The sequence below is a fragment of the Excalfactoria chinensis genome, chromosome 14, assembly GCF_039878825.1.
Source record: "Excalfactoria chinensis isolate bCotChi1 chromosome 14, bCotChi1.hap2, whole genome shotgun sequence".
In the NCBI taxonomy this organism is placed as follows: domain Eukaryota; kingdom Metazoa; phylum Chordata; class Aves; order Galliformes; family Phasianidae; genus Excalfactoria; species Excalfactoria chinensis.
In genome coordinates, this window is record NC_092838.1 from 12,307,439 (window position 1) to 12,329,770 (window position 22,332).

The 22,332-nt window shown below is 42.2% G+C and overlaps 1 protein-coding gene and 1 long non-coding RNA gene across 3 annotated transcripts in view; one reads left to right on the forward strand and one right to left on the reverse strand.

The window, feature by feature from the left end:
* Positions 1-4,026, reverse strand: part of LOC140258885 (uncharacterized) — a 36,148-nt gene extending 32,122 nt beyond the window's left edge. The window contains exon 1 of one of the 2 annotated variants that reach the window (XR_011905312.1): positions 3,928-4,026. This is a non-coding gene — a long non-coding RNA (uncharacterized lncRNA). The remainder of the gene's footprint in view (positions 1-3,927) is intronic. The other variant, XR_011905311.1, reaches the window with a different exon arrangement.
* Positions 4,027-4,125: 99 nt separating this feature from the next.
* BAIAP2L1 (BAR/IMD domain containing adaptor protein 2 like 1) overlaps positions 4,126-22,332 on the forward strand; it is a 34,532-nt gene continuing 16,325 nt past the window's right edge. Inside the window, exons 1-3 of the mRNA XM_072349331.1 lie at positions 4,126-4,304; positions 12,269-12,344; positions 15,243-15,329. Of these exons, the coding sequence (XP_072205432.1) occupies positions 4,254-4,304; positions 12,269-12,344; positions 15,243-15,329 (214 nt within the window). The 5' untranslated portion in view covers positions 4,126-4,253. The remainder of the gene's footprint in view (positions 4,305-12,268; positions 12,345-15,242; positions 15,330-22,332) is intronic.

Consider the following 22,332-nt stretch of genomic DNA (forward strand, 5'->3'; position numbering starts at 1 on the left):
CACCTCCAGCAAGAACTGAGCAGTCACGGAATGCGTGGTAATCACAGGTTTGCATTAAACGATTCGGCTACGAGCAGATCCAGTTTAGCCTTGCTAATACCGCAGCCTGCTCAATTCTCCTGAACTCTAAGCTTGTCTAGACAATTAAAAAGCTTCTTTAAAAAAAAAAAAAAAAAAAAAAAAAAAGGCATTATTTTCTACAATACATTCCTCCCAGTCTCCAAACACAAGCACAAAGTAGAAAACAGGTTATAACTCATCTTAGGTACAGCAAGAATAATTCATAAAGGGAGACAACTGAGATACAAACCACAAACATCCAGAGCATTCATCTCAAAGACAAAACTGCTGCCCCATGTTAACAGCCTGGAGAAGGGGAGTTTATAACAGACCTTCTGCAGCTCCTTCAGTTCTTTTCTCCCAAGAAGTGCAGCAAATTAATTACAGGCTTAAATTAAGCATTTGATTAAGCTTTCTCCTTGATCAGAGAGCTCTGTATCTTATTGAATTGACCTGCAGGTCCAAGTTGCAGCTCATGTGCTCTGAAATCATCTCAGGACAATGAATATTACGGAATAAAATGATTTTGTGCTTGCTTGTGCCAGTTTAAAAATAGAGCAACCCCATCTAACCGATGGAGCCACATCAGGCCAAAAGGTTCAGTTTCAAAAACGTCTGAATGACACTTTGTGTCAGCTTGACTCTGCTTTCCTATCAGCTGCACTGAAGAACTCACTTGCAGAACACGTGCCAACAGAGGACCAAAACATCTCATACTTAAAAATTTCAATTCAGAGAGATATTATTCAAAAGACTGAGAAATATAATACAGACATCAAGGAGGAAAATAACCTGATATAATCACTTTAATTTCCTGTTCAAAAAATTTATTCCAATGAAATGATTCTAAATATGGTTTGATTTCACCAAATAATGCACTGTGTAGATCTTTTTTTTCCTTAATTGAGTTAAATGTCTGCTAATGACCATGGGGAATGAAGTAGGCCACAGCTGGCTATATCATGCATATGCAATTGGTACTTAGCCACCATTTATGTAATTAGTTACAGTCATATTAAGCTGTTTAAAACACATGTTAAAGATCTAACGATGAGCTGACGTTAATGGGTCATCACAGTACACTTAAATAGTTTCCAAACAATATTTGCATAAGCTGCTGACATGCAAAGAGGAAGCCTCCAGAAAACAATTGTTCATTAATATCGGTAACATTTTTATGTAACAAATATTTACTCAAAGAAATATTTCTGAGCATGCATTTTTTCAAGAGATACATCAGTGATGCAATTTTCTCATTAAAATCTCAAACCTCTGGAAAGCTGACAAATTAGTTAGGAATTTTTTTGTTGCTGTTACTCAAGTTCTGAAGCTTAAATACCACAACTGGCCTGCACAGAATAAATACAAGCACACACTTGGCCTTAGTCCCACAACTGCAGTTTTGCTAACAAACCTGAGTGGCTGCCTTTGGACAATGTGAAACCAACTGCAGGATTCAAGTCAAAAGCACTGGCTTTATAGAACTATACCCAGGAACAGATGCTCAGGCAGCCTCAGCTCCTGCCTGGACACCTGTGGGAAACCACAACACCTAACCCTGGTTCAACTCTAGACCACAGTTCAACACCTGCTTTGAACTCAGCCTCACAGCAGTCAGCAAGTTCTCTTGAGAGCCCCTAAGAAACAATCCAAAGCTCACAAATGTGAGTATTCAAATACTGCAGCACGCAAATTCAGTGCTATTAATGAGTCTAATAAAACAAACTCCTAACTGAAAGAAGTATCTCCCTACATTTACCATGAGCACCTGTACTTATGTACGTAGGCATCAGAGCACAGAGATGTTATTCACTGAAGTTCCATTTTGAATACTGTTAAATATTCTGTCCCGATCAGACTGAAAACTGGAATGTTCCTAGAGGACTGCTGCACACACAAGTTGAAATGCAAGAGCAACCTGAAGTAATTTGCAAAAATGGAATCTCATTAAACCATTCTAAATTTGGGTTGTTTACAAACATCAGTTCTACTTCCAGCTCAACCAGTAACGTAACACAAATCTGAGCACAGCATGAGATTGAGAAGTCTCTACTAAGAGAACGAAACAACAGCACTTGTATTAGAAGCTCAAGAAGGTAATTTTTTTCTGGCTGAATGTAAAACATACAATTTATACCAAAGGTCGGGATATTTGTAAGTTAAGAGCTGGATTTGTCTGCCAGTATTCAGGTTCTGCAGTCACACGGTAAGACATCACTAAGCTATGCATTTAAGCCTGTATTTCCCTTGCTTATATAATCTACTGTGCTAAAAGCTTATAAAAGATCACATAAAAGCACTAAAAACTGTATATACACAAGGACAGCAGAAGCTAGCACTAAAGGTCCAGTATAACACAGAGAATACGATGTTCAGTAGGCCTTTAAGCTATTTACATTTGCTTACAAAATGAAAGGAGCTCTGGAAATATACATTTTGAAATGTTGAGCATCCTCACAATGCTGGAGAGTACATTAAATATTATAACACTTTTAAACTGCTCTGGTCTATATAAATGATTCTTATCGCTTCTTCCTGACATGGGCTAAGTTCAGTAAACGGCAATGCAAGCATTAATAAAACATGCACTGGTGAGAAACAAACACACCAAAGCCCAGGTGACCTCCTATAGCTCCACAGCATTCAGAGAAAATAAGAGATGCTTGGCCCCTCCCAGGAGCAGCTGTAAAACTGCCAGCTCCTGGCAAGCACCAGGAAAGGAAAAGCCTTCCCACATCCTCCTCCAGGTACCCACACCCTGGAGTTTTCATGTCAGCCTATTAGGGAGGTACATCTTTTCACTCATTACCATACATTAACACAACAGCAATAGTAACTTGGCACGGTCTGTTCCCAGTGCTGTAAGAAACCTTTCACACGATGGGCTGGGAAACGCAGTGCGATCCTTCACCCCGTGTTCAAACAGCCACAGCACACTGAGTCCATTTGTATGAGTAAACACTACTTCCCAGAAACACAGACTGTAGAGTCAGGCCCAAAATAACTCTATAATTACAACATTATAAACTGGACTACTACAGAAAGGCGATGAACACAATAAATACCAGAAGTTCGCAAAGACTTTAACCAGGAGAGCGAAGCCTCTTGAACTCCTCAGCCCAGCATCTCAGTGGTGCTCAAGATAACATACTCCACACTCACTTTTTTCCTGGAAGGTAAGTTTTGGTTCTGAACGCATAAACACCCCCACGTGCTCAAAGGAATGTATTTTACAGCTCCCTAAGCCTGATAACCCCCTCCTTCACCAGAGTGCAACGCGGAGGGCCGTGGTCTAAGTCCAGTTTCTGTTGCAGGTCCTCTGACATTTTATTGCTGCAATAAAGTGAGGGGAATGGAGAAGACACCCAGCGTGCCAGAGTGTGGGTTTGCACCCTGTGGACACAATGCCAGAGCCGGGGCCAACTTTCAACACCTGGGACTATCTCATTCTCACAAAGTCCTTCAGGATAGCGCTGGTATTCCTGTATTAGCGAGGCATTCCAACCAGCACGCTGCAAACCAACCTCAGCACCTCCAGGTGAACTACAGCCCACAGGAAGGTGCGGGCCGCCCTGCCTTCCCCAGCGCTGTGCCCACACATCCTGACCCCGAGGAGAGGCGAGCGGGGCACAGCTGAGCTGAAGGCACGCAAGGAGGCACGAAGCCCCAGCGCTGCACGGGTCGGACTCGGGTCAAAACGCTTCTGCCTTTCGACCTCGTGAGCCACGCATCTCCACGCATCTCCACACGCGGGGCCGCAGCCCGGCACAGAGGAGGCCGTCCTCGCCCTCACAGCCCAGCCAGAACTAACTGACGAGCTACCTAACCGACGGATTCTTCCCGTCACGGCTCTGAGGAAGGGTTTACCTACAACGGCACAGCCGCCTCCTGAGGCGCTCTTTCAGGCCGCGTTTTGGGGCCGAGGCGCTCCGCAGTCCCCGACCTCGAGGCCGGAGCTCCCACAGGGCGGCGGGGCGGAGCCGCGGGCGGTGCCTCAGGTGGAGGTGCGCGTGCCGAGCCCCGCCCCGCGCCGTCACGTCACGGAGCTCCGTCCCGCCCCGCGGCGCTGCCCGGCTGGTTCCGCAAGTTTTTGACAGTTTCTGAGCGGCGGAGGGCGAAGTTGGGGCTGCTCCGGCGGTGCGGGGTTGCGGCCGAAGCGCTGTGCGGAGAGCGAGGCTGTCCCCGCCGGCACCATGTCGCGGGACCCCGAGGAGGTGAACAAGCTGACGGAGAGCACCTACAAAGTGAGTGCGGCGCGGGGAGGGACGGCCGCTTCGCCTCAGGACGGGGCGGATCTCGGGGCCGCCAGGCGGCTGTGGGGGTGCGGGGCGGGAGGGGGGGAGCGCCTCTCCGCAGGGCAGAGCCGGCGGGGGCCGAAGGGCAGGCTGGGCCGGGAGCGAGGAAAGGGAGCGAGCTTCTCCTTATCCTCGTGTTATGAGTAATCTCGCCCATCCCAGTGCGCCGGAGCCTGCCCGGCCATCGCTTCCGCGCCGCGAGCTCGGGGCGGTGGCACACGGAGCTGCGGCTGCTGCCCCGCCAACCTCCCCCCCCCCCTCCCTCCCTCCCCGCGGGCATCAGGACTGCCTGCCTTCCTCTGTGCCGCTCCGACTTCTCCAGAAAGCCGCGACTCCGCAGAGCGGCTTCCTCAGAGCGTGTCCGACGGCTGCTGCTTCATGGTCGTTCACCGCGGGACAGCGCCCGGCAGGGCCTGAAGGCTGAGCGAATTGCTGGCCTGAGCGCTGGGCTGATCGCCCGCTCTGTGGGGACAACCCAGCGCCTGCTGGAGACGGCAGCCCGCCTCACGTTGGCAGGATTCTAAACTTTCTAATGCCGAGTTATTAGTAGAATGGGGAGTATTTTGTATGTTGGCGGTAGTCACTTGGACTTTTCCTCTCCGCAAACATTCCAAAGCACACCGATTTTAATCGGGCAAAATGCCCTTAAAAATCTGCCCGTAAAAATCCTACCCTTTGGTTGCGTGGCAATAGCAGTCCTGGATCCAAAGTCTTTGTTCTGCGCGGTGCAGTTGTGCCATGGAAAGCATTTCATTTTGCAAATGTATTTAATCATGCAAATGAACTTAATGCTGCAGCGCATTTGCAGCTTCGAACCCAAAAGGCGGCTTTGTGGGGATTCGGCCGTTTTCCTGTTTACCAGACCTCACTGGCTTACTATCAAATGTTTTCATATTTCCAAAGGCGTTGTTACAGTTTAAAGGTCTCCGAAAGCATTGACCAGAGAACTTCACTGTTTTGTTGTCTTTCAGTACACTTAAGTCAACTTTACTCTTTAGGGAAGTCCAGTTATACTGGGGCCGCGGTGTATTTTCTGCTTAATTTCTCTGGAATTAGGGATCCAACTACTGCAAAATTACTTGGGGGGTTGGGAGGAGGGGTGGAAAAAAAAGGGATTCCTTGCCTATTAATGTTGTCCTCTAGAATTAGTGAAGGTCTTCTTAAACAATCTGCTGCTTTGTGATATCGGTTACATTCACGGCAAGGCCATAAGCAAACACACATTATATTATTCTCAGGAAAGCAGACTGTAAATACAGCTCACAGAAGAGAGGCTCAGGGCTGTGCTGAAGGAGCGCCCAGCGCTGCCTGTTGGCTTCTAGAACGTAGTTAAAATAGTTTTACGGAGGAAAGAAAAATCTCCTGTGTGAGTGCTATGAAACAGCTTTTAAAGGAATGGAGAATGGAGAACTCTTCCCTTGTGCTCAGTACTTGCTTCCTCACAAGTATTCCCCTTCTTTCTTTGTTTTCTTTTTTTTAACTAATTCAAGGGGATACTTAAACAGCCATCGAGAACACAGAAATGCAAAGTTCATGTTGAATGGTGATGGAGAGTGCCTCTCTGTGCGTGTTTCCAGAGGTCTGGTATGTTGCATCACATAGCCGGTGCTCACGGGCCTGGAAACCCTTCTGCCCTGCCCTCCTTAGAACATGAAACTTTATCCAGATAAGGTATGAAGGCTGTTTCAGGTAGAGAACATATCTGGGTCTATTTTAAAGTAGTTACTTCTGTATGAAGATGAAAATAATTCAGGAAGGCGGAGAGAATTATCCCATATATTCAGCGTCTGCTGCGACTACAATTACACCTCCCTCATTCAAAGCAAAGGAACGCCTCTCTGTCCGTGCCTCATGCTCTGCATTATCCCATCCGATCTGTGTCACTGCTGCACACCGTCCTGGCAGCACAGCACTAAAAACACCGGCCCTGTACCAATAAAACCAGCGGTGGTTTTTGTTTCTCCTACCTGTAAGAGGCCTCGGTCTGACAAAACCAGTTCAGAGCAGTGCATCTTTGTGCACTATGTGGGCTTTCAGCTTCTCCAAAGATCAACCTGAAAAACAGCAGAAAATGAAATCAAGTGCCTTGCTTGGCATGTTTGCCATTGCTTTCTGTTTTCTTACGATGATAATCCACCAGCTTTATTAAATACGGAGTAACCCGTGTTATGTGTACCTTCCAAATACACGGACAGAAGGCATTGGGTGGCTAAAAGTAATGCCTTCGTACTTTTATCTTAGTCATCCTTTTTGTTGGCAACAACATGGGAAAGTGAATACCTCAACATTTTTTAGCTAACCTGCCTGAATAAACAACGTAACCCACAAGTATGTGCGCACACCAAAAACGAAGGCCACTTTTATGTAACACCCGAAGAATCACTTTAATGCACGATAGGAATGGCACGTGCAAAATGAAGCCCGAGGGCGTGGGGGCGGTGAGTCAGGAGGAGCGCCGTGACGCTGCCCTGCCCTGGGAGCTCCGCACTGCGCAGTGCGGGGACGTCGCCGGCTTTCACACGGATCGCGCCGCTCTGTAACCCCGGACACTCCTCGCTGTGTCACCGCAGCCGGTGCTGTTTCCTTTTCCCTGCTGTGTGGGGGAACGCTGGCTTCGGGTTGTGACACGTGCAGAGCGGGGGAAAGGGGACAGAAGATGGAAGTGCTGAGCTATGGGCCCGCTGTTCTGCTCGTGCGCTCTGAGGGCTGTGCCCAAAGCTCACGTCACCCCTCTGGGGTGAGGCTTCTGAAATGCTTGATAATTCACATGTGTTGAAAATCTTGCATTTCAAAGACTTATTTCTCTACGTGATTGTAGATTTTACCCAGAAATGTTCGTTTTCCACCACGCGTATGATGTGCTTGTTCCATGGGGCACAGTGCTGTGCTGATTGAGTGGAGCCATGCAGAACTGTCTCAGCAAGCTTGCTTCATCACTGAGATATTTCTGACCTACTCAGCTTAAAACCCAGACTTCCCCATTTCTGTGTTTAAAAAAGCTTTGCCATCCAACTACCTGCCTTAGGAGAATTGCAGTCCCCCCATGGCATGCAGCAGGACGGTGCTGCTTTGAATCACTGCAGTGTAAATCCAAATTTGGGGGAAGAGGGGCCCCTGGGAGGTTGTGTGTTTGTAGAGCCCAATTCTAGCTTAGTGCAAATTATCTATGTTGACCTTACTTGTATTCTATCCTGGGCAACGTATTCATAAACTGGAAATATTTGTATTCAAAGCATACTGATGGGAGAAACACAAAGCTGACTAATAATTAGTCATAAGAATTGGCCTTTTTGAATGAACAGTCATCCTGATTGTCTTCCATTCTGTTAGACCTGTTTTAAAACAATATTAAGCTGCTGTACAACTGAGGTGGCTTTACATGAGCTGTGTTGAGGGCTCAGTCCGGCCCTTTTGAAAGCTTTTCTTTCCCCCAGATTTCAACAGCTAAAGCAGGGAATGAGATGTAATAACATACAAAAGAGAGCATGTTGGTATATGCTTTCCATAGGGCTTTTTGAATCTCCTCAAGTAGATTCTCAGATCTAGTGCAGCAACACAAAATATTTAAGAAAAAAAAAAAAAAAAAAAAAGCCATTTTTTTCTGATTGAGTGAACAACATGAGCAACATTATAAGTGTGGATACAAAGGTTAGCTATGAATAGCTATAGGGGTAGTCATACAATTAACATTAGACCTACCTTTCCGTGTTCATTTTGTCATTTTGGATTTCTAGCTGAATACATTGTTATCCGCTCTTGCAAAAGTGCCTGCAGGATGTAAACTTGAAGCTATATGGAGTCCGAGCATTGTTCAGGAGCACTCGTACCTGCTGAGCTATTGTTCTGCTAGGTGTGTCTTTAAGTCAAAAGCAAAGCTGCACATTTACAGGAAGGCACTTTGACAATGGCTGTCATTTGTTTTGAAGATTAACGTTGTTTATGTGGCTATCAGAAACTGAGGAAGATATAATGCTTATACACAACTTGTGGAAATATGCAGCTTGTTCCTCTTCAGGCAGCTCCTTTATGCCAGCTTGGTTAACACATTGGTTTCTGGAGGCGAAGGGCACACAGCAACTTTCATATCGGGTTATATGATGGTTTATTGACTTGAGTGATCAGAATACTTTCCTCTTCAGCTCCTTTTCAGAAGATTGTGCCAACTCTGATACCATCTGCATAAAAAGATGTTTCCAGTTGCCCTGTTTAAAAGTGTTTCCCTTCATTTCCATTCATCCTAAATAATAGAAAGCTGTAGGATCTAATCACGTGCCTTCTGTTCTCTTCCAGTTAATTACTCTGTTCACAAGAGCTAGTGTGTCACTGGAATATAGGACACTACATTGACAATGAGGAGGCCTAGGCTGTGTTACTCCCTGTACAGCCAACGTGAACTACTTTCTCAGCTTATTTTTTCCTGTTTTGTCATGTCCAGTTGGGTTAAGACAAAGGTTTTATTTCACTGTCTTTGTACACCATGGCAGATAAGATTTGAAGTTATCTAACACTTAGGACAATTTTAAGTTATTGGTCCTGTTGGTCAGAAATCCTTCGTTCCTCTGATCTACTTGTAAGTTTTCAGATCTGTCTGCACTGTGCAGCAGTGCAGCCCTGGGGTTCAGCCCCAGTCATTTTCACGGCATTTTCCTTAGACAGCAAACAAAGGAAGCTGTGAAACAGTCACAATCTGAAAATTAACAGTCATAAAAATTGATTTCTGAACATCTTTTTAAACTGTGTAACTTCTGAAGTTCAGCAGAATATGACTACCATTTTAACTGGTCATAGAATGGCCAGAGTTAAAAAGGACTGATGCAAAATGTCCTGGCAATACCAATCTCCTGAACAGGGAGTTGCCAGGTTCCCTGTTCTGAAAAAGCACTCTAGACATTACTTCCTGGAATGGCACTGCTTTGAAGACTGCAGCACTTGTTAGCTGTGTAAAAAGTGAGCTCTGGAAGCAAGGTCAGGTCTCATTTGCTCTCAGAATCTAGCCTCTAGTAAGGAAAAAATAATACACATTGTTCTTCTCTGTCATGCTGAAGAGAAGAAAAATCAACTAAAGATTATTTCATTAGATTGTCTTTAGCAGGGAGAAGGGAAAAATGGTTTATGTCTGTCAAACACAAACCCTTAGGAGGAAAGTAGATGAGCCCTGCGCAGTGCTGGGAGGGTCAGCTAAGCATGCCCTATGTTAAATCAAGCAAAGACCAAAAGAGAAATTTCCATTGCAAAACTTTTCACTGATTCAGAGGCATCCACATAGAAACTGGTCAGATACTTCTGCTAACAACAAACCACTGCGGCAGCACAGAGACTGAAAAACTTCTGGAGGCTGCTTGGTCTAGTAGAGAAAAGATCCATGGTGTATGCTCTCTCCAGGCACTGAAGGCATCGAGCTACACAGTGTTTTCTCATTGCTCCCAGCAGTCTCACATATACACAGAGCAGCTGTGATGTGCTGGAGCTCTCCCCAAGAGCTCCCTGCTGAGTCGCGTTGTGTTTCCACAGTACGGTCAATAGCTGCTCTACACGACTACCTGGTATGTCTTAATTCAGCGACTGAAAATAGATCTGTGGGGCTCGGCTGTAGGGCGGGGAGCTGCTGAGGGCATTCTTCCTGGATTTTTCTCACTTCCTCCTAAATGAGGCATGTACAGTCACTGCTTGAAGTCTGCATTAGAAGATTTCAAGGGAACTTGAATCTTTATAGGATTGTTAGGAAACTAATTCAAAAAAATCAGTATGTCAAGGTCAGTAATTATGACATTACTATTATAATGGGGTAGGTGGCATTAAGGCTTCTAACTGCTTGCTGGGGGGGGGGGCTGGAGTGAGCAGGAATGGGTGGAGATTTGACGTGGCACTGGGTTTCTTACCTGCCATGTGTATGCACATTTTCCATGTACACCCTTCTCCTCCCCCACATCCTAGAACAGAGGGCTCTCTATCCTAAAACAGTTCCATAATTTGTCCATTCTACTCTCATGATTCATCTACTCCATATGCCAGCAGACATCTTCCTTAGTCCATCTTTCCTTAGGGAAGGAAAAGCAGAAAGCTGTCAAAAGGAAGAAATGTGGCCCCTAGAATAGAAGCACCCAGGGCTGGACTAGATGATCTCCAGAGGACCCTTCTGAGTCCCTGATCTGTGGTGGGGGGCATGGTGCCAGCTGGGGCACAGCAGCAGCCAGTTAAGCAGCTGGGGTGAGAGGAGAAGTGCTCCAAGATGCTGGAGCTTGAAAGTCCATGCTGTGAAGCTGTCAGAATGGCCATTGGTATTGTTGGCCCAACCTGAAACATATGTTCCCAAATGATTTCTGGATGTGGTTTGAGTTAGTGCAGACCGAGAGCCTAGGGACAACAGGGAAGTTTACTTGCAGCGATTGTATTTGGGTGGGTAGGAATTCAGTGACTTAGACACAGAATGACAACGTATGTTGTCAAAATTAGCTCTCTAGCTGGGGGAAGCAACAGTGTGGACATTAAGCCAATAGTGAAGCCCTTTCTTAAGGGGATGCAGTCCCTCAGTGCCATCAGACTGTTGCATGTGAATCTGCATTTTTACCCAGATCCAGCAATCTCACACATACAGGTGCTGATAAAATACATATTGTGATAAGGAAATAAATACTGAAAACATTATTTTCACATAATGTTCACACCCAGAAGAAAATTGGAGAAAACATCTTTTTTCATTCCAAGAGCATTCAGTATATGTAATTTTCATTGTTTCTTTTGCATTTTTCCCCCCTCTTTGTACATTTCTGATGTGTTTTACTCAACCTAACTGTTAAGATATTACTGGTGGAATCTGAAGTTCACTCTTTGCTTTCTAACACTGACAGTTCATCACACACAGCCCTACCTTTAAAGTAATAAGGTTCAATCTGAATGACCTTTCCTGAAAACACACAAAGGCATTCCTGTGCTTTCTGGGTCCATGTATGCAGTAAATAGAAATCATTACATTCTGTTAGTTGTGGAACAGACAGCGGCTTGATACTATTTCACAGCCGGGTGTCTTTTATTTCTTGTAAACAAAAAGTGTTTGTTTTGAATTCCTCAAACTTGAAAGTCCTGCTGTGTAAACAGCATCCAGGTATCCAGAGGGACAGGCCCCATGCCATTTCAAAGCATCACAAGAACAGTGAGAAGGACAGAATTCTGTCTCAAGGGATCTCATGATCGTATAAAACCTCAAGAGTGATGTCATGGCTGTAGTTCTGTTAGGAAGGTCTGGAATCTTCAGAACCATTTTAAACAAGGCTACCATTTTCATTTTATTCCTGAAAGAACTGCTGTTCTCCTAATAAAAAGCAGCATTTTCAAACGTAAAAGAGGAACACAGAGAGAACTACTTCCCTTAAATGCTACCTGTAACTTGGATGACTTCTCAGTTTTTTTTAAAGTGTGTTTAAAAAAAAAAAAAAAAAAAAAAAAAAAAAAAAAAAAAAAGCCCTCTCAGTCTTCTCTAATCAGGTATTTGGTATTTCCCAGCATTTATTTATATGGGAGGGGCCTGCAGTGCTCAAACCTGCACCATTATCAGGAAGTCCTTGTTATTCTCTGACTTTAGAGAACCATTAGTGGAGAACTCATTTCTTTCACAGTTCTTTCTCCATCACCTCTCATAAAAGGAAGATCTATGCAAACTTTCCTTGTGTTCTCAGCACCCTCCTATGTTATAAACAATTTGATTCCTCCTGAGCCCCAGTGAAGCCTCATTCTTTAAGAATTTGTTGACCATGAATGCTCAGTTCCCTTCCATCACGTACTCATTTCTCCCTCCCAAGTCTTCTACTTTTCACCCATCCACAGACTTTTCTGCACATAACCAAGTGGCACTGAGGTAAATGCTTTCATCCACTGCTGACTTGCCTTAGCTGTAACATGAACTTTCTGTTTCCTAGAATGTTATGGAACAATTCAATCCAGGACTGCGGAACTTAATCAACCTTGGAAAGAATTATGAAAAAGCTGTTAATGGTAAGTCTTTGAAATGCTATCTTTAGTAATAATGCTCAATTTCCATTTGATTAATTCTCATATTGGTTATGAGGTTTGTGTGTAAGCTTAAATTCCATGTTAAACTTCATGCATTTATTAAAAAAGGCACAAATATATGTCTCTTAATTTGGGAGGGGGAAGTAGGATTTTGGCTGAATTCAAATGGTATTCTGCAGGAGCGGCATCTCAAAGGCTTTGCACTGAGCTACTGCAAACAACACACAACAACAAAACCCACAACCCTGAAAATAAAGTATAAATAACCGTAGAGTATAAGTTACATGTACTAGAATTGTAATAAATGTAAAAAAGAATAGTTATATAAATACATATCCTTACATCTGCTCCTCCTCTGCTACACGTTTCACTGCCAAGTAAACAACCATATGAACAGAGCAACAAGTATGAGTTCCAAGAGTGAATTAACTATTTTATTATCCATACTCAAACTGAAACCATCTTCCTAATGGAGCCAAAAATCAGAATCAATAAATTTGAATCTAAGGGCATAGTCTCTCATACTCCGTATACTTTCATTATCATCTGCTGAGAAGCTATTTAGATAAGAAATTGCTTTCTGAGCCTGGGCCCTAGATTCCCAAAGCTCGTACTGTAGGACCTGTTAGATCTTGCTCTTGTTCATTTCCACAGACCTGTTGAGCTGCTTGATATCATATTAAAGCAATGTGAAATCCCCCAATTTCACCTCCTTAAAGTCTGTGACATGTCTTTCCCTTCTGTGTAATGCAGTACTCTGAGAAACGTGATACTGCAGAAGTCATGCATTGCCAAACAGACATTGAAATTTCTCTTCATGCAAATTTCAGACCAGACTTGAGGAAAAGATAAAAAACAAAGCCTGATGGAGATGAAAATAAGGAAATGTTGATTTGTTTGCAGTAAAAACTAAGCTCATTCATTAGCAAATAAGTTTATGTATTATAGGTAGTACCAGAAATAGCAATAGCAAACATTTTCATGTTGAGCTGAAAATTAGACCTGTTTTTGAGAGGATCTTTTTTTCCCCCCTTCTTTTCCATTGATACATTATATATATATAATTTTTTTTTAAATTATTATTATTTTTTCCTCCCCCTTTTTAATTTCATTCAATTTGTCATAAGTAATTCATGGTATATCTCAGCAGTCCTGGAAGGAGGCTGATACATTTTACAGCCTACCAAATGTGCCTTTGAGCCTAGTTGAGAAAGCATATCTAGTATGAATGCTTAATTTTATGTAAGTGATTGCAACAACTGTTGAGAAAGACCCCTTGGGGCTCTCACGCATGGTTAGTGGTTTCTCAGTAAGGTTGGAGTGGGACAAGTAGATCTGTAACAAGAAGTCAATATCCTGTTGCTAAACAGTGAAATATTGTGCAGCTTTCATAGAACCACTGAATGGCTGAGGTTGCAGGAGACCTTCAAGACCATACAGTCACATAACAGGCAGGGTTACCAACTACTAGATCATTTCCAAAGAAGTCAAAGCACTCCAACAACACGAAATTTACAAAAACTTTTAATGGATTAATAATGCATTTTCCTGTATTTTGAAGCTAATGGTCAAAAGTCCTTTTCTGTAGAAGTAAGATTTACTAGACAGAACAATAGTGAAGGGACCAAACAGATGGAGTTCTTGATTTAGTTTGATTAGCCTGGGAAGAAAAAATAATAAAAATCACATATTCTCCCTTTCTCAGTACCTATGCTAGAAAGTGAGATTGACTCAAGGCTATCTTGAGGAAATGTTAGATAGGTGGAGTTGGAATGACATAAGCACTTCACAAATATGTAGCAGATAGCCCTATCTGCAGCAGCAACGTAGTTCTGTTCGGAAAGCTTGGATGTGGCATCCCTGTGAGAAATTACTGCTGTCTGATGTAACAGGGCGGGCTTCAGGAAGAACCATTTTGTTTGGAAAAGTTGGAGGCTTCTCAGCAAACACACTGTTGGGTAACCAAAAATTCCACCTTTGCTAGTAAAAAGAAGTCTAAAAATACTGAAATTGGCAATGCCATCTCTCCCCAGAAAAGGCTATTCTAAAGTCAACAGCAAGAGTCTGCTTAGCTTGCACTGTGGGTAAAAAATTAACTACTACCCCCCAAAAAATTTAAAGATATACATCAATCAGCATTCTTCAGCACTATTTACAATACAATCCTGGCTGTTTTTTCCTCATAATTCCTTACATTTGTAAAATGCAGATCATCTTTAGGTACCATGATGACACAAGGCAGCCACTGCATGGTACAGGGGAATATGTTTCTTACTGCTGTCCTCACTGGAGCCAGAATCATGCTTTGTTCACTCTAGCAAAACTAGCTTTGCTGTTTAAATTGGCTATAACTAAGAAATGATTAACTGAGAATAATTGAAACCTCAGTAAAATATAATAAAGGCCTATTTTGTTTTATTTTTCTCCTGCAGCTAGAATTGAAGGATAAGCAATAAAATTGTGGGCTGAGGGGAAAATTGTCCTGGAGAGTAAAAAAAAAAAAGAGTGTCCAAGTGTTAATTCAGGTGTGTCTTCCTGGGTGGGAATGTGACACCTTCAGGTGTCTTAAAGTGTACAAGAACCCATTGCCTGTGGTTTGATTGCTGAAAGTGCTCAGGGTACGCATGTAAGGGAAAGCTGGAACTAAGTAACAGGCTGCAGCTTCACTCAGATATTTTTGAGTCCTGTCTTGTTGCCACCTGGTTTCACAGCTTAGCAGGTCGCATGGGGACTTGAGTAACTATTTCCAATAGTAGGATTTCCTTTTTGCCACATTGCTATTCTACATGTCCTGGATTCTAGCATTTCATAGTGCCACAGATTAATGAAAGAAGGAAATCTTTCAATTTTTGTGTTTTGTTTTTTTCCTCTCCCCCCAAGCTATGGTAGTGGCTGGAAGATCATACTACGATAGTCTTGCAAAGATTGGGGATATATCAGCAGGTTCACCTGTTTCTAAAGAGTTAGGTAAGTGCGTTTTTAAATTCTTTTTTAACTACATCAAAACATAAACTTCAGTTTTGTTTTCCTGCTGACATTTCATAGAAATGACATGGAAAAGTACTGGGAAAAGAGCATTGTACACAGTGAGATAAGATGACATCATTTTAAAACACATTATTTCTCAGGCCACTCAAACCACTTCAATCAAGAACATCACTAGAAGTTCTCAGATGCTGCATATTAATATTCTAGTTGAGTTTTTTGAATGAGGAAATGTAGAGTCAAAGATGGATTAATTTTACATGAGCACTGTAATGCTATAACACAATGGAAAACACAGCAATGACAGCAGAGCAGCCAGGTCCCAGGCTGTAGCAAGTGAGGATCTACTGAAATACAACAGGTGTGAGCACAGAAATAAAGAAGCTGCTTACCTTCAGAGGGTCTTAGGGATGCACGGATCTCCAGAGAAATCCCTTTGCCTCCATTGCCAGCCCTTAAATGAGGCCTGCAAAGGGGTTAATCCTGATTCTACCCTCTGATCACTCAATGCATTCATTGTATGCACCTGAGCTCCCCTGGACTGGCCCTGCCTTCTCACCAGGTGCTCCATCACTGCTTCAAGCCCTGACTTGGCATTTCTGCCATAAACATGAATGTACTAAAAATTCTATACTTTCCTGAAAATATATTCTGAATTTCTGAAAAATTTAGCACTTTGTTTTGTACTCCTTTAGTTAGCATTGAGAAGATACTATTCAGTCTACAAAAGTAAAGTTATCAAAGTATTATTAATATTTCTGATAAAAAAAAATATAAGTACCAACTGAACTATAAAGAGGCAACATCTCTTAAAGCTTCATTTGCTTTTTGACAAAAATAACTGGATAAATTGTCCTTCTATTATGGGCAATCTGTTCTTTCAGTTAAGGGCAACGTCGGACATTTTCAGTGGTGTGACATTAGCTGCTTCTGTAACTCTTAATGTAAAAGGACTGTTCTTAGTAACTTTTTTCTCAGTGGTTTTGCTGGAGGTGGTTTGAGGGATAGCCTCTCTCCGAGAGGTGACCACAGCTCTCTGTGCCTGCTTACATTTTTACCATTTGTTCTGAAGCCACTTCTGTGAGAGTGCTAACATTCTGTGTTCAACGTTGTTTGCTGTTCTGCCGCTCCCAGTCCAAAAGCAAACAGCCTCGTGTAGCTTTCTGTGTTTGCTTTGCCACTTGTTTACAGGAAACAAGAGTTGCTGATTTCAAGCGGCAGAAAGAAATCATGAGCAAGTTAAAAGAATTAACCAGTCAACCTTATAAAAATGTCAGGGAAAGTATAATTGCAGTTTCTGTAAGTTGGTAAAATCCATGCAAGTAATCTGACTGTTGAGATCTGTGTGGCTGTGAGATACTGTCTGCATGTAGAAAGTATCAGTGAGTGGTCTTGAGATTAATTCTGTTTCTTCCATGCTATGGGGCGATACAGAATTGTGCTTGAAAATACATTTATGGGAGTTAAATTACGGTGCTTTCTACACAGCTATAATTCTTTTTAAACATTTTGTGTTGAGATAGCACTGCCTCCTTCAGGATCAGGCCTCTAAGGCTGTGTTCTCATCATCTATTTAAACTGTTACTGCAAGAAAAATCCAGGCAGCAAGTCTAGATTTCTTCCAGCACGTTCTCTGATAGAATACTTCATGTCGAGATAAAGGTGGGATAATGTGGAAGGCATCTGTGAGAAATTATTTACATTTTCTTAAGTGGAATGCTTTCATACTTCAGTACAAGCTGAGGTACCATCATCTGGATTTCCAGTGTTGAGGGCTTTGGGCAGCCAGCAAATTTAAGTGTTTAAATTTGTGTAATAAAAATTGAAACATCTGAAGTACTGAAACTAATAATTGAAGCTGATCTGTTTGAAAGCAAACAAACAAATAACCCCACGACTTACCTGTTTTAACCACAGTTGGGATGTTGGGCTTAAGGATGGGATGGCAAGGCTTTACAGTCATCAGAAATCCATAGTGCTGTTTTCTTACCTGTCATCTACAGCAGAAATGAATCATAAATAATCTACTGATATGCTTTTTTTTTTTTTTTTTCATTTTCAATGTGGATCCTTCTTCCATTGACGCTGTGTTCCACCCGCCAGCCAGTAGGTCCTCTTCAGCTGTAAAGGGAGCTATTAGAAGACTTGTCCCTTTTCCCCTTTCCCTGATAGCTAGCATAGCAACCTGTGTTTTTTGCAGATACACTTCTTATTAAAATCAGTCTTCAGAAGACTGAACAGGGCAATAAGGCAGGAATTGGTGTTTCAGCTCTTTCCTGTAGCAATGTCACCTTTAGTGGTGCCAGATGAAAAATAATGTATTATTCTAAATTGAGTTGTGTTGCATTAAACTTCTTACACTTACTTAAGAGATCCTAAGTGCCTAAGATGGCTAAAATACAGTAATCTTTGTAACTTATGAATAATGCTTACTGGAAGGTCATTCCCAGCCATTTTACAGTTCAAACCCACACCTGCAAGGTGACCTACAGTACTGCCAGCACTATGTAAAGATGCGTATCGAAACCACTGTCGGTCAGTCCTTCCTCCTCATATGGAAGCACAGAACATGGTCTCCCTGGTCAGTAAAACCAAGTGCTTTCTGCCCTAGAATGAGATTGGTGCAGAAGAAGGAAACAAGAAGGAAGTAGAAATTTGGATATTCCAGATATTCAAAGTTTCTGTACGGTGTCTGTGTATTTCACATGCAGTGGAAAGCTCTCTGGAACATTTTAATACAGAATAACTTCATATGAGTAAACTGAGAAACTGCAAGAATATATTGCATTCCTAGTACAATTATGGTAAATAAAAGATAAGTTGCTCTAAGTCAACTTTTTTTTTTCTATTTTTGGAATTCCCCAACTTTCTAAGCTTGTTGTCCTTCAGACTGAGCTACAAGAATCCAGGAACATGAGCTGAATGTACACAGTTTGTCATCCTGCAATGTGGAACTTCCACACCTTTCTTTCATAAACACTTATTTTAAATTACACCAGGAAGAAAAGTTAGGAAAAACAAAGCTATAGACTTAAAAATATAGTTTTATACCATTCAAATTGCAGCATATCAGAACAGCACGATGAAATTTCACGTTTCAATGACGCACTGAAGGTAATCTCACATAAATCCTTCAGTGCTGTATCCGTGCCAAAAGGACTAACTTTCATCATGTGTTCCTGACCTTTTCTTTTGTCTCACCTAAAACACGGCTCTGTGAGGTTTTGTCTAGTAGAACATCAGTGCTTATAACTGTAACAAACGCTGTCTTCCAGACATGTAATCTATCTTTACAGCTCTCACTAGCTGAAGGAACCAGGAAGTTTTCCTGCACATTCATTGAATTCTTCTCATGTTTTCCCAGCTGTCCCCTTGTAGCTACAATAACTGGCAGGTGCTAAGCTCCTTTATAATACTCTGAGTATAAAGTCCCGATTTGTTTATTGTGTGGCAACTGTATCGATAGCAATTATAATGTCACAGTTACACTGTGGGTCTGTACATAGAGCTTATTGCACAGGAACTGAGTGTGGAGGACTCACTGTTATTATGTAAGAGAAGATTTCAGTCCCTTCTTTCAGCCCCATTTATTATAAATATACTATAACTGTATTTTATTAATGCTCCATAGGAAAAGCTGGCCTGACCTACTAACTGCTTCAACTGCAGCCTCTAAGCTAGTTTCCCAGAAGTTTCCACATGATGAGGAGCTAAGGAGGTTCAGTAGTTGCTGTCACCCTTCACTTTCTTTCTGCCCAACAGTCTCCACTGAAGGTAGAATGTTTGTCCTATTGAGATGGCAGTGATGCAGTCAGGTGGGACAAGATGACAGATCTTTCTTTAGATTAAAGCAGGCAGTGAAGGACAGGGTGCTGCGTGTCATCTTCCGAAGACAAGTGAAACAGGATTCCAGCCGAGAGGGTCAATTTATCTGCTTAAGTAAGCCAACTCTTTGCTCTCCGCTGCCCATGATTCTCCACCCACTTTCTAATTTTTATTTTAAGTGCAACTAGCTTCATTTAACCTAATTACATTTCCTGTTTTCCTGCTTATCCTTCTGGATACTGAGAGCAAATGTTAAGTGCCATATAACAGAAGTAGCTAGATGGCCCTGAAAATGAAACACGGGGTGTTTTTCAGTCCTCCAGGAGTGAGGTTTTCTATTTCCTAATTTTGTAGTAACTTTGTTTCAGTGCTACACAGACCTCCAATCTGCCTTAAGTAAGGCAGGAGGAGAGCAGCCAGCCTTTCTACATTGCTAGTGATGGAAACAGTAGCTGAGTTAGTGGAAACTTCTTGCTACTCATAGTTCTGCTTTCCAAGGTCATTTATAAACCATTATTATAAACCATTTATAAACCATTATTAAACCAAGCTAAATGTTAATATTAAGAATTTTTTCCTCTAGAATCAGTACTGTGGCTTTTGATGTTCAGAATTCTGCATATAAACTTGTGATGAATCTGCTGAAGGAAAGAGGGAAAATCAAACCTTCAGTCTTGCATTCTTAAGCCTGAACTGCTCCATATTTTGTACACTGCCCAGCTGTCTGCTGCAGAGCCATTGGAAGCTGTGTGTGTGCACTGATAAATCAGCCATTCGGATACTCACTGTGAATGTGCCTTGCGCTGCATTGACTTCTGCAGCATGACACAAGTGCATGCGTCTCTGTACCTGCTGCTGTAAACGCCCACTTGTGTACAATGGCTCTGGACCTTCATACAGAACATCTGTAACACTGTACCCCCTGGAGGGAAAAATCAGATATTCAAAATGAAGTGGGTGTGCGCTTACTTGATACCATCATGCTGTGCTTCAGAGGCCTAAGAAAATAGAGGAAAATACAACAAAGGGCATTCTGGCTGTCCTGAAATAGTTACATATCACATGGGCCTCACATGTAGCAAAAACATCTTTCATTTTGCAACAGAAACTCTGGAAAAGATGCCCTGAGTTTCACCTGTGAGTGCATGCAACATTTACTTGATTGTGACTGCTGTTTGTTCAGAAAATAGTAATTAATTCCACAGTGTGGGAACTTGCATTCTGTGCACAATAGGTGTGTGTTCCCTGGCAGCTCCCCTAACTTACCCAAACATAATGCCATCACTGCTGGCAAGGCTGGGCAGGCAGGCAGCCATTCAGCTGATGCTAAGCAATCAGTTTTTGTTCACCATCTTCTCCCCCAGGTACATCTTTTGGGGGAAAAAAAAGAAAAAAGGCCTGCAAGCCTGTGTAGAGAAAAACATGATCTTGTTTGTCTTCCTCAGTAAGACAAATGTATGGAAAATGGAAAACAAATGACATTGTTGCAAAGAAAATCACATCATGTATGTACGTAGCTTATAAATCCCCTAAAATTCTACCTTTCTTTTGTCTGTGCAGTAAGCTCTTACCAATTAGTAATTCCTGAAAAAAGCCCAGGGTCAGCTGGAGATCTTGTTTACATTCCTAAGGAGGAAAAAAAAACTTCTCTTAGAATTCCACAAAAAAGCCTTTCACCAAAACGTCTCGCATGGGATACATCTTTGACAGTGCTGATACCAGCAGTTTCAGATTTCTGTGATTAAAGAAGGCAATGACTCCCAACACGGTATTGCATTTCATGCAGCACTCAGCACAGTGCCTTACCTATTTGTCCTTTTTTAGCACTGGAAACCTGTTAGGAACCCCCCATTTTTGCTGTTTGATGACATTTGCTTGTTGCAGTTCTGCTCAAACACAGGGTGTCTTTGCTGTGTGACCACCCCTAACTAATAGGCCTAAAAGCAGCAGGGCCTCCCACAGGCAAGTTCAGGCTCATGCTTGCGTTGTCACTTATTTCCTTGCACCTGATTGGTAAGGCCCACAAGCTGCTTGTTCAACACTGCTGCAGCTCCAGTAGAGAAGCTGTTGTCATTAATGCTTCCAGGGCCCCATGGAAGATCAGTCAGTGACACACATACCTTAATGTAGTCTGCTTTATATGTTTGGGTTAAAAGAAAAAGCTTCTGTCAGCCTTTAAAGATATTACGAATGGAGTAACAGGTGGAAAAACGAGTTTGCCATTTTTCATGCATTATTTATGTGGCATACACTTTTCCTTTCCTTTTTAAATTAACATTAAAATTTAGTTACCATACTTACCAATCATCTGAAACCAGATAAATACTTCATGTTAATTGTCATCTGTTCAGTGATGTAGTAGGTTTAAAACAATTTAATCTCTGATATTTTTTTTTCATTGACTGGGAGTTGAGATCAGGTTGGGAGAGAAAAGGCTGAAAACTGTTAAAATGGAAAGTCACACTACTCTTCAAAATAACATAAGCTTTTCTTGTTTAAATTGCAAAATAGGAGCATCACAGCATGAACAAACTTAGAGGAACTGGAAATTCTCACAGTCTTGATTGTTGCTCATGTATTCACTCCTGATGCTATTTGCCTTTGGCATGGAGGGAATGGGCTGTCGGTGTTAAATGCATATATCTGTATGTATTTGCTTGTATGTGCTATATATGGACATACAAAGATGTACGTATTGAATGAAGCAAACATTTTAGGAAGCACAGAACCCAGTGTAAAATGGTAAAAGGTACCTCCAGCAGAAGAAAATATAGCATAGTCAGAACACAAACAGCTCTGGTCTCCTGCTGGAGTATTTTGACTATGATGTAGCTGGGAAGAAATTACTCAACTGCATAAACACAGGGGCTGTAGTTCCTCTTTTTTATTTTTATTTTATTATTATTATTATTTTTTCCTGCAGTGTGATTTTAACATTGAGCAATTGAAATTTTTACTTTGGTCAAATGTACATGAAAAGTATGTGCAAGGGCTGGGACATAATTCCAGATAGGAGCCATACAGGAGCACAGGCAGTAGAGTCCAATGAGGAGGAGAAAGTAGAGCAGTATGGGCTCTTTGCCACCTAATACCATTGGAGCTGAACTCTTAAAATTAGCAACAGTGCCTTGTGTAATCCTGTTTACTGCTTATTGGTTTT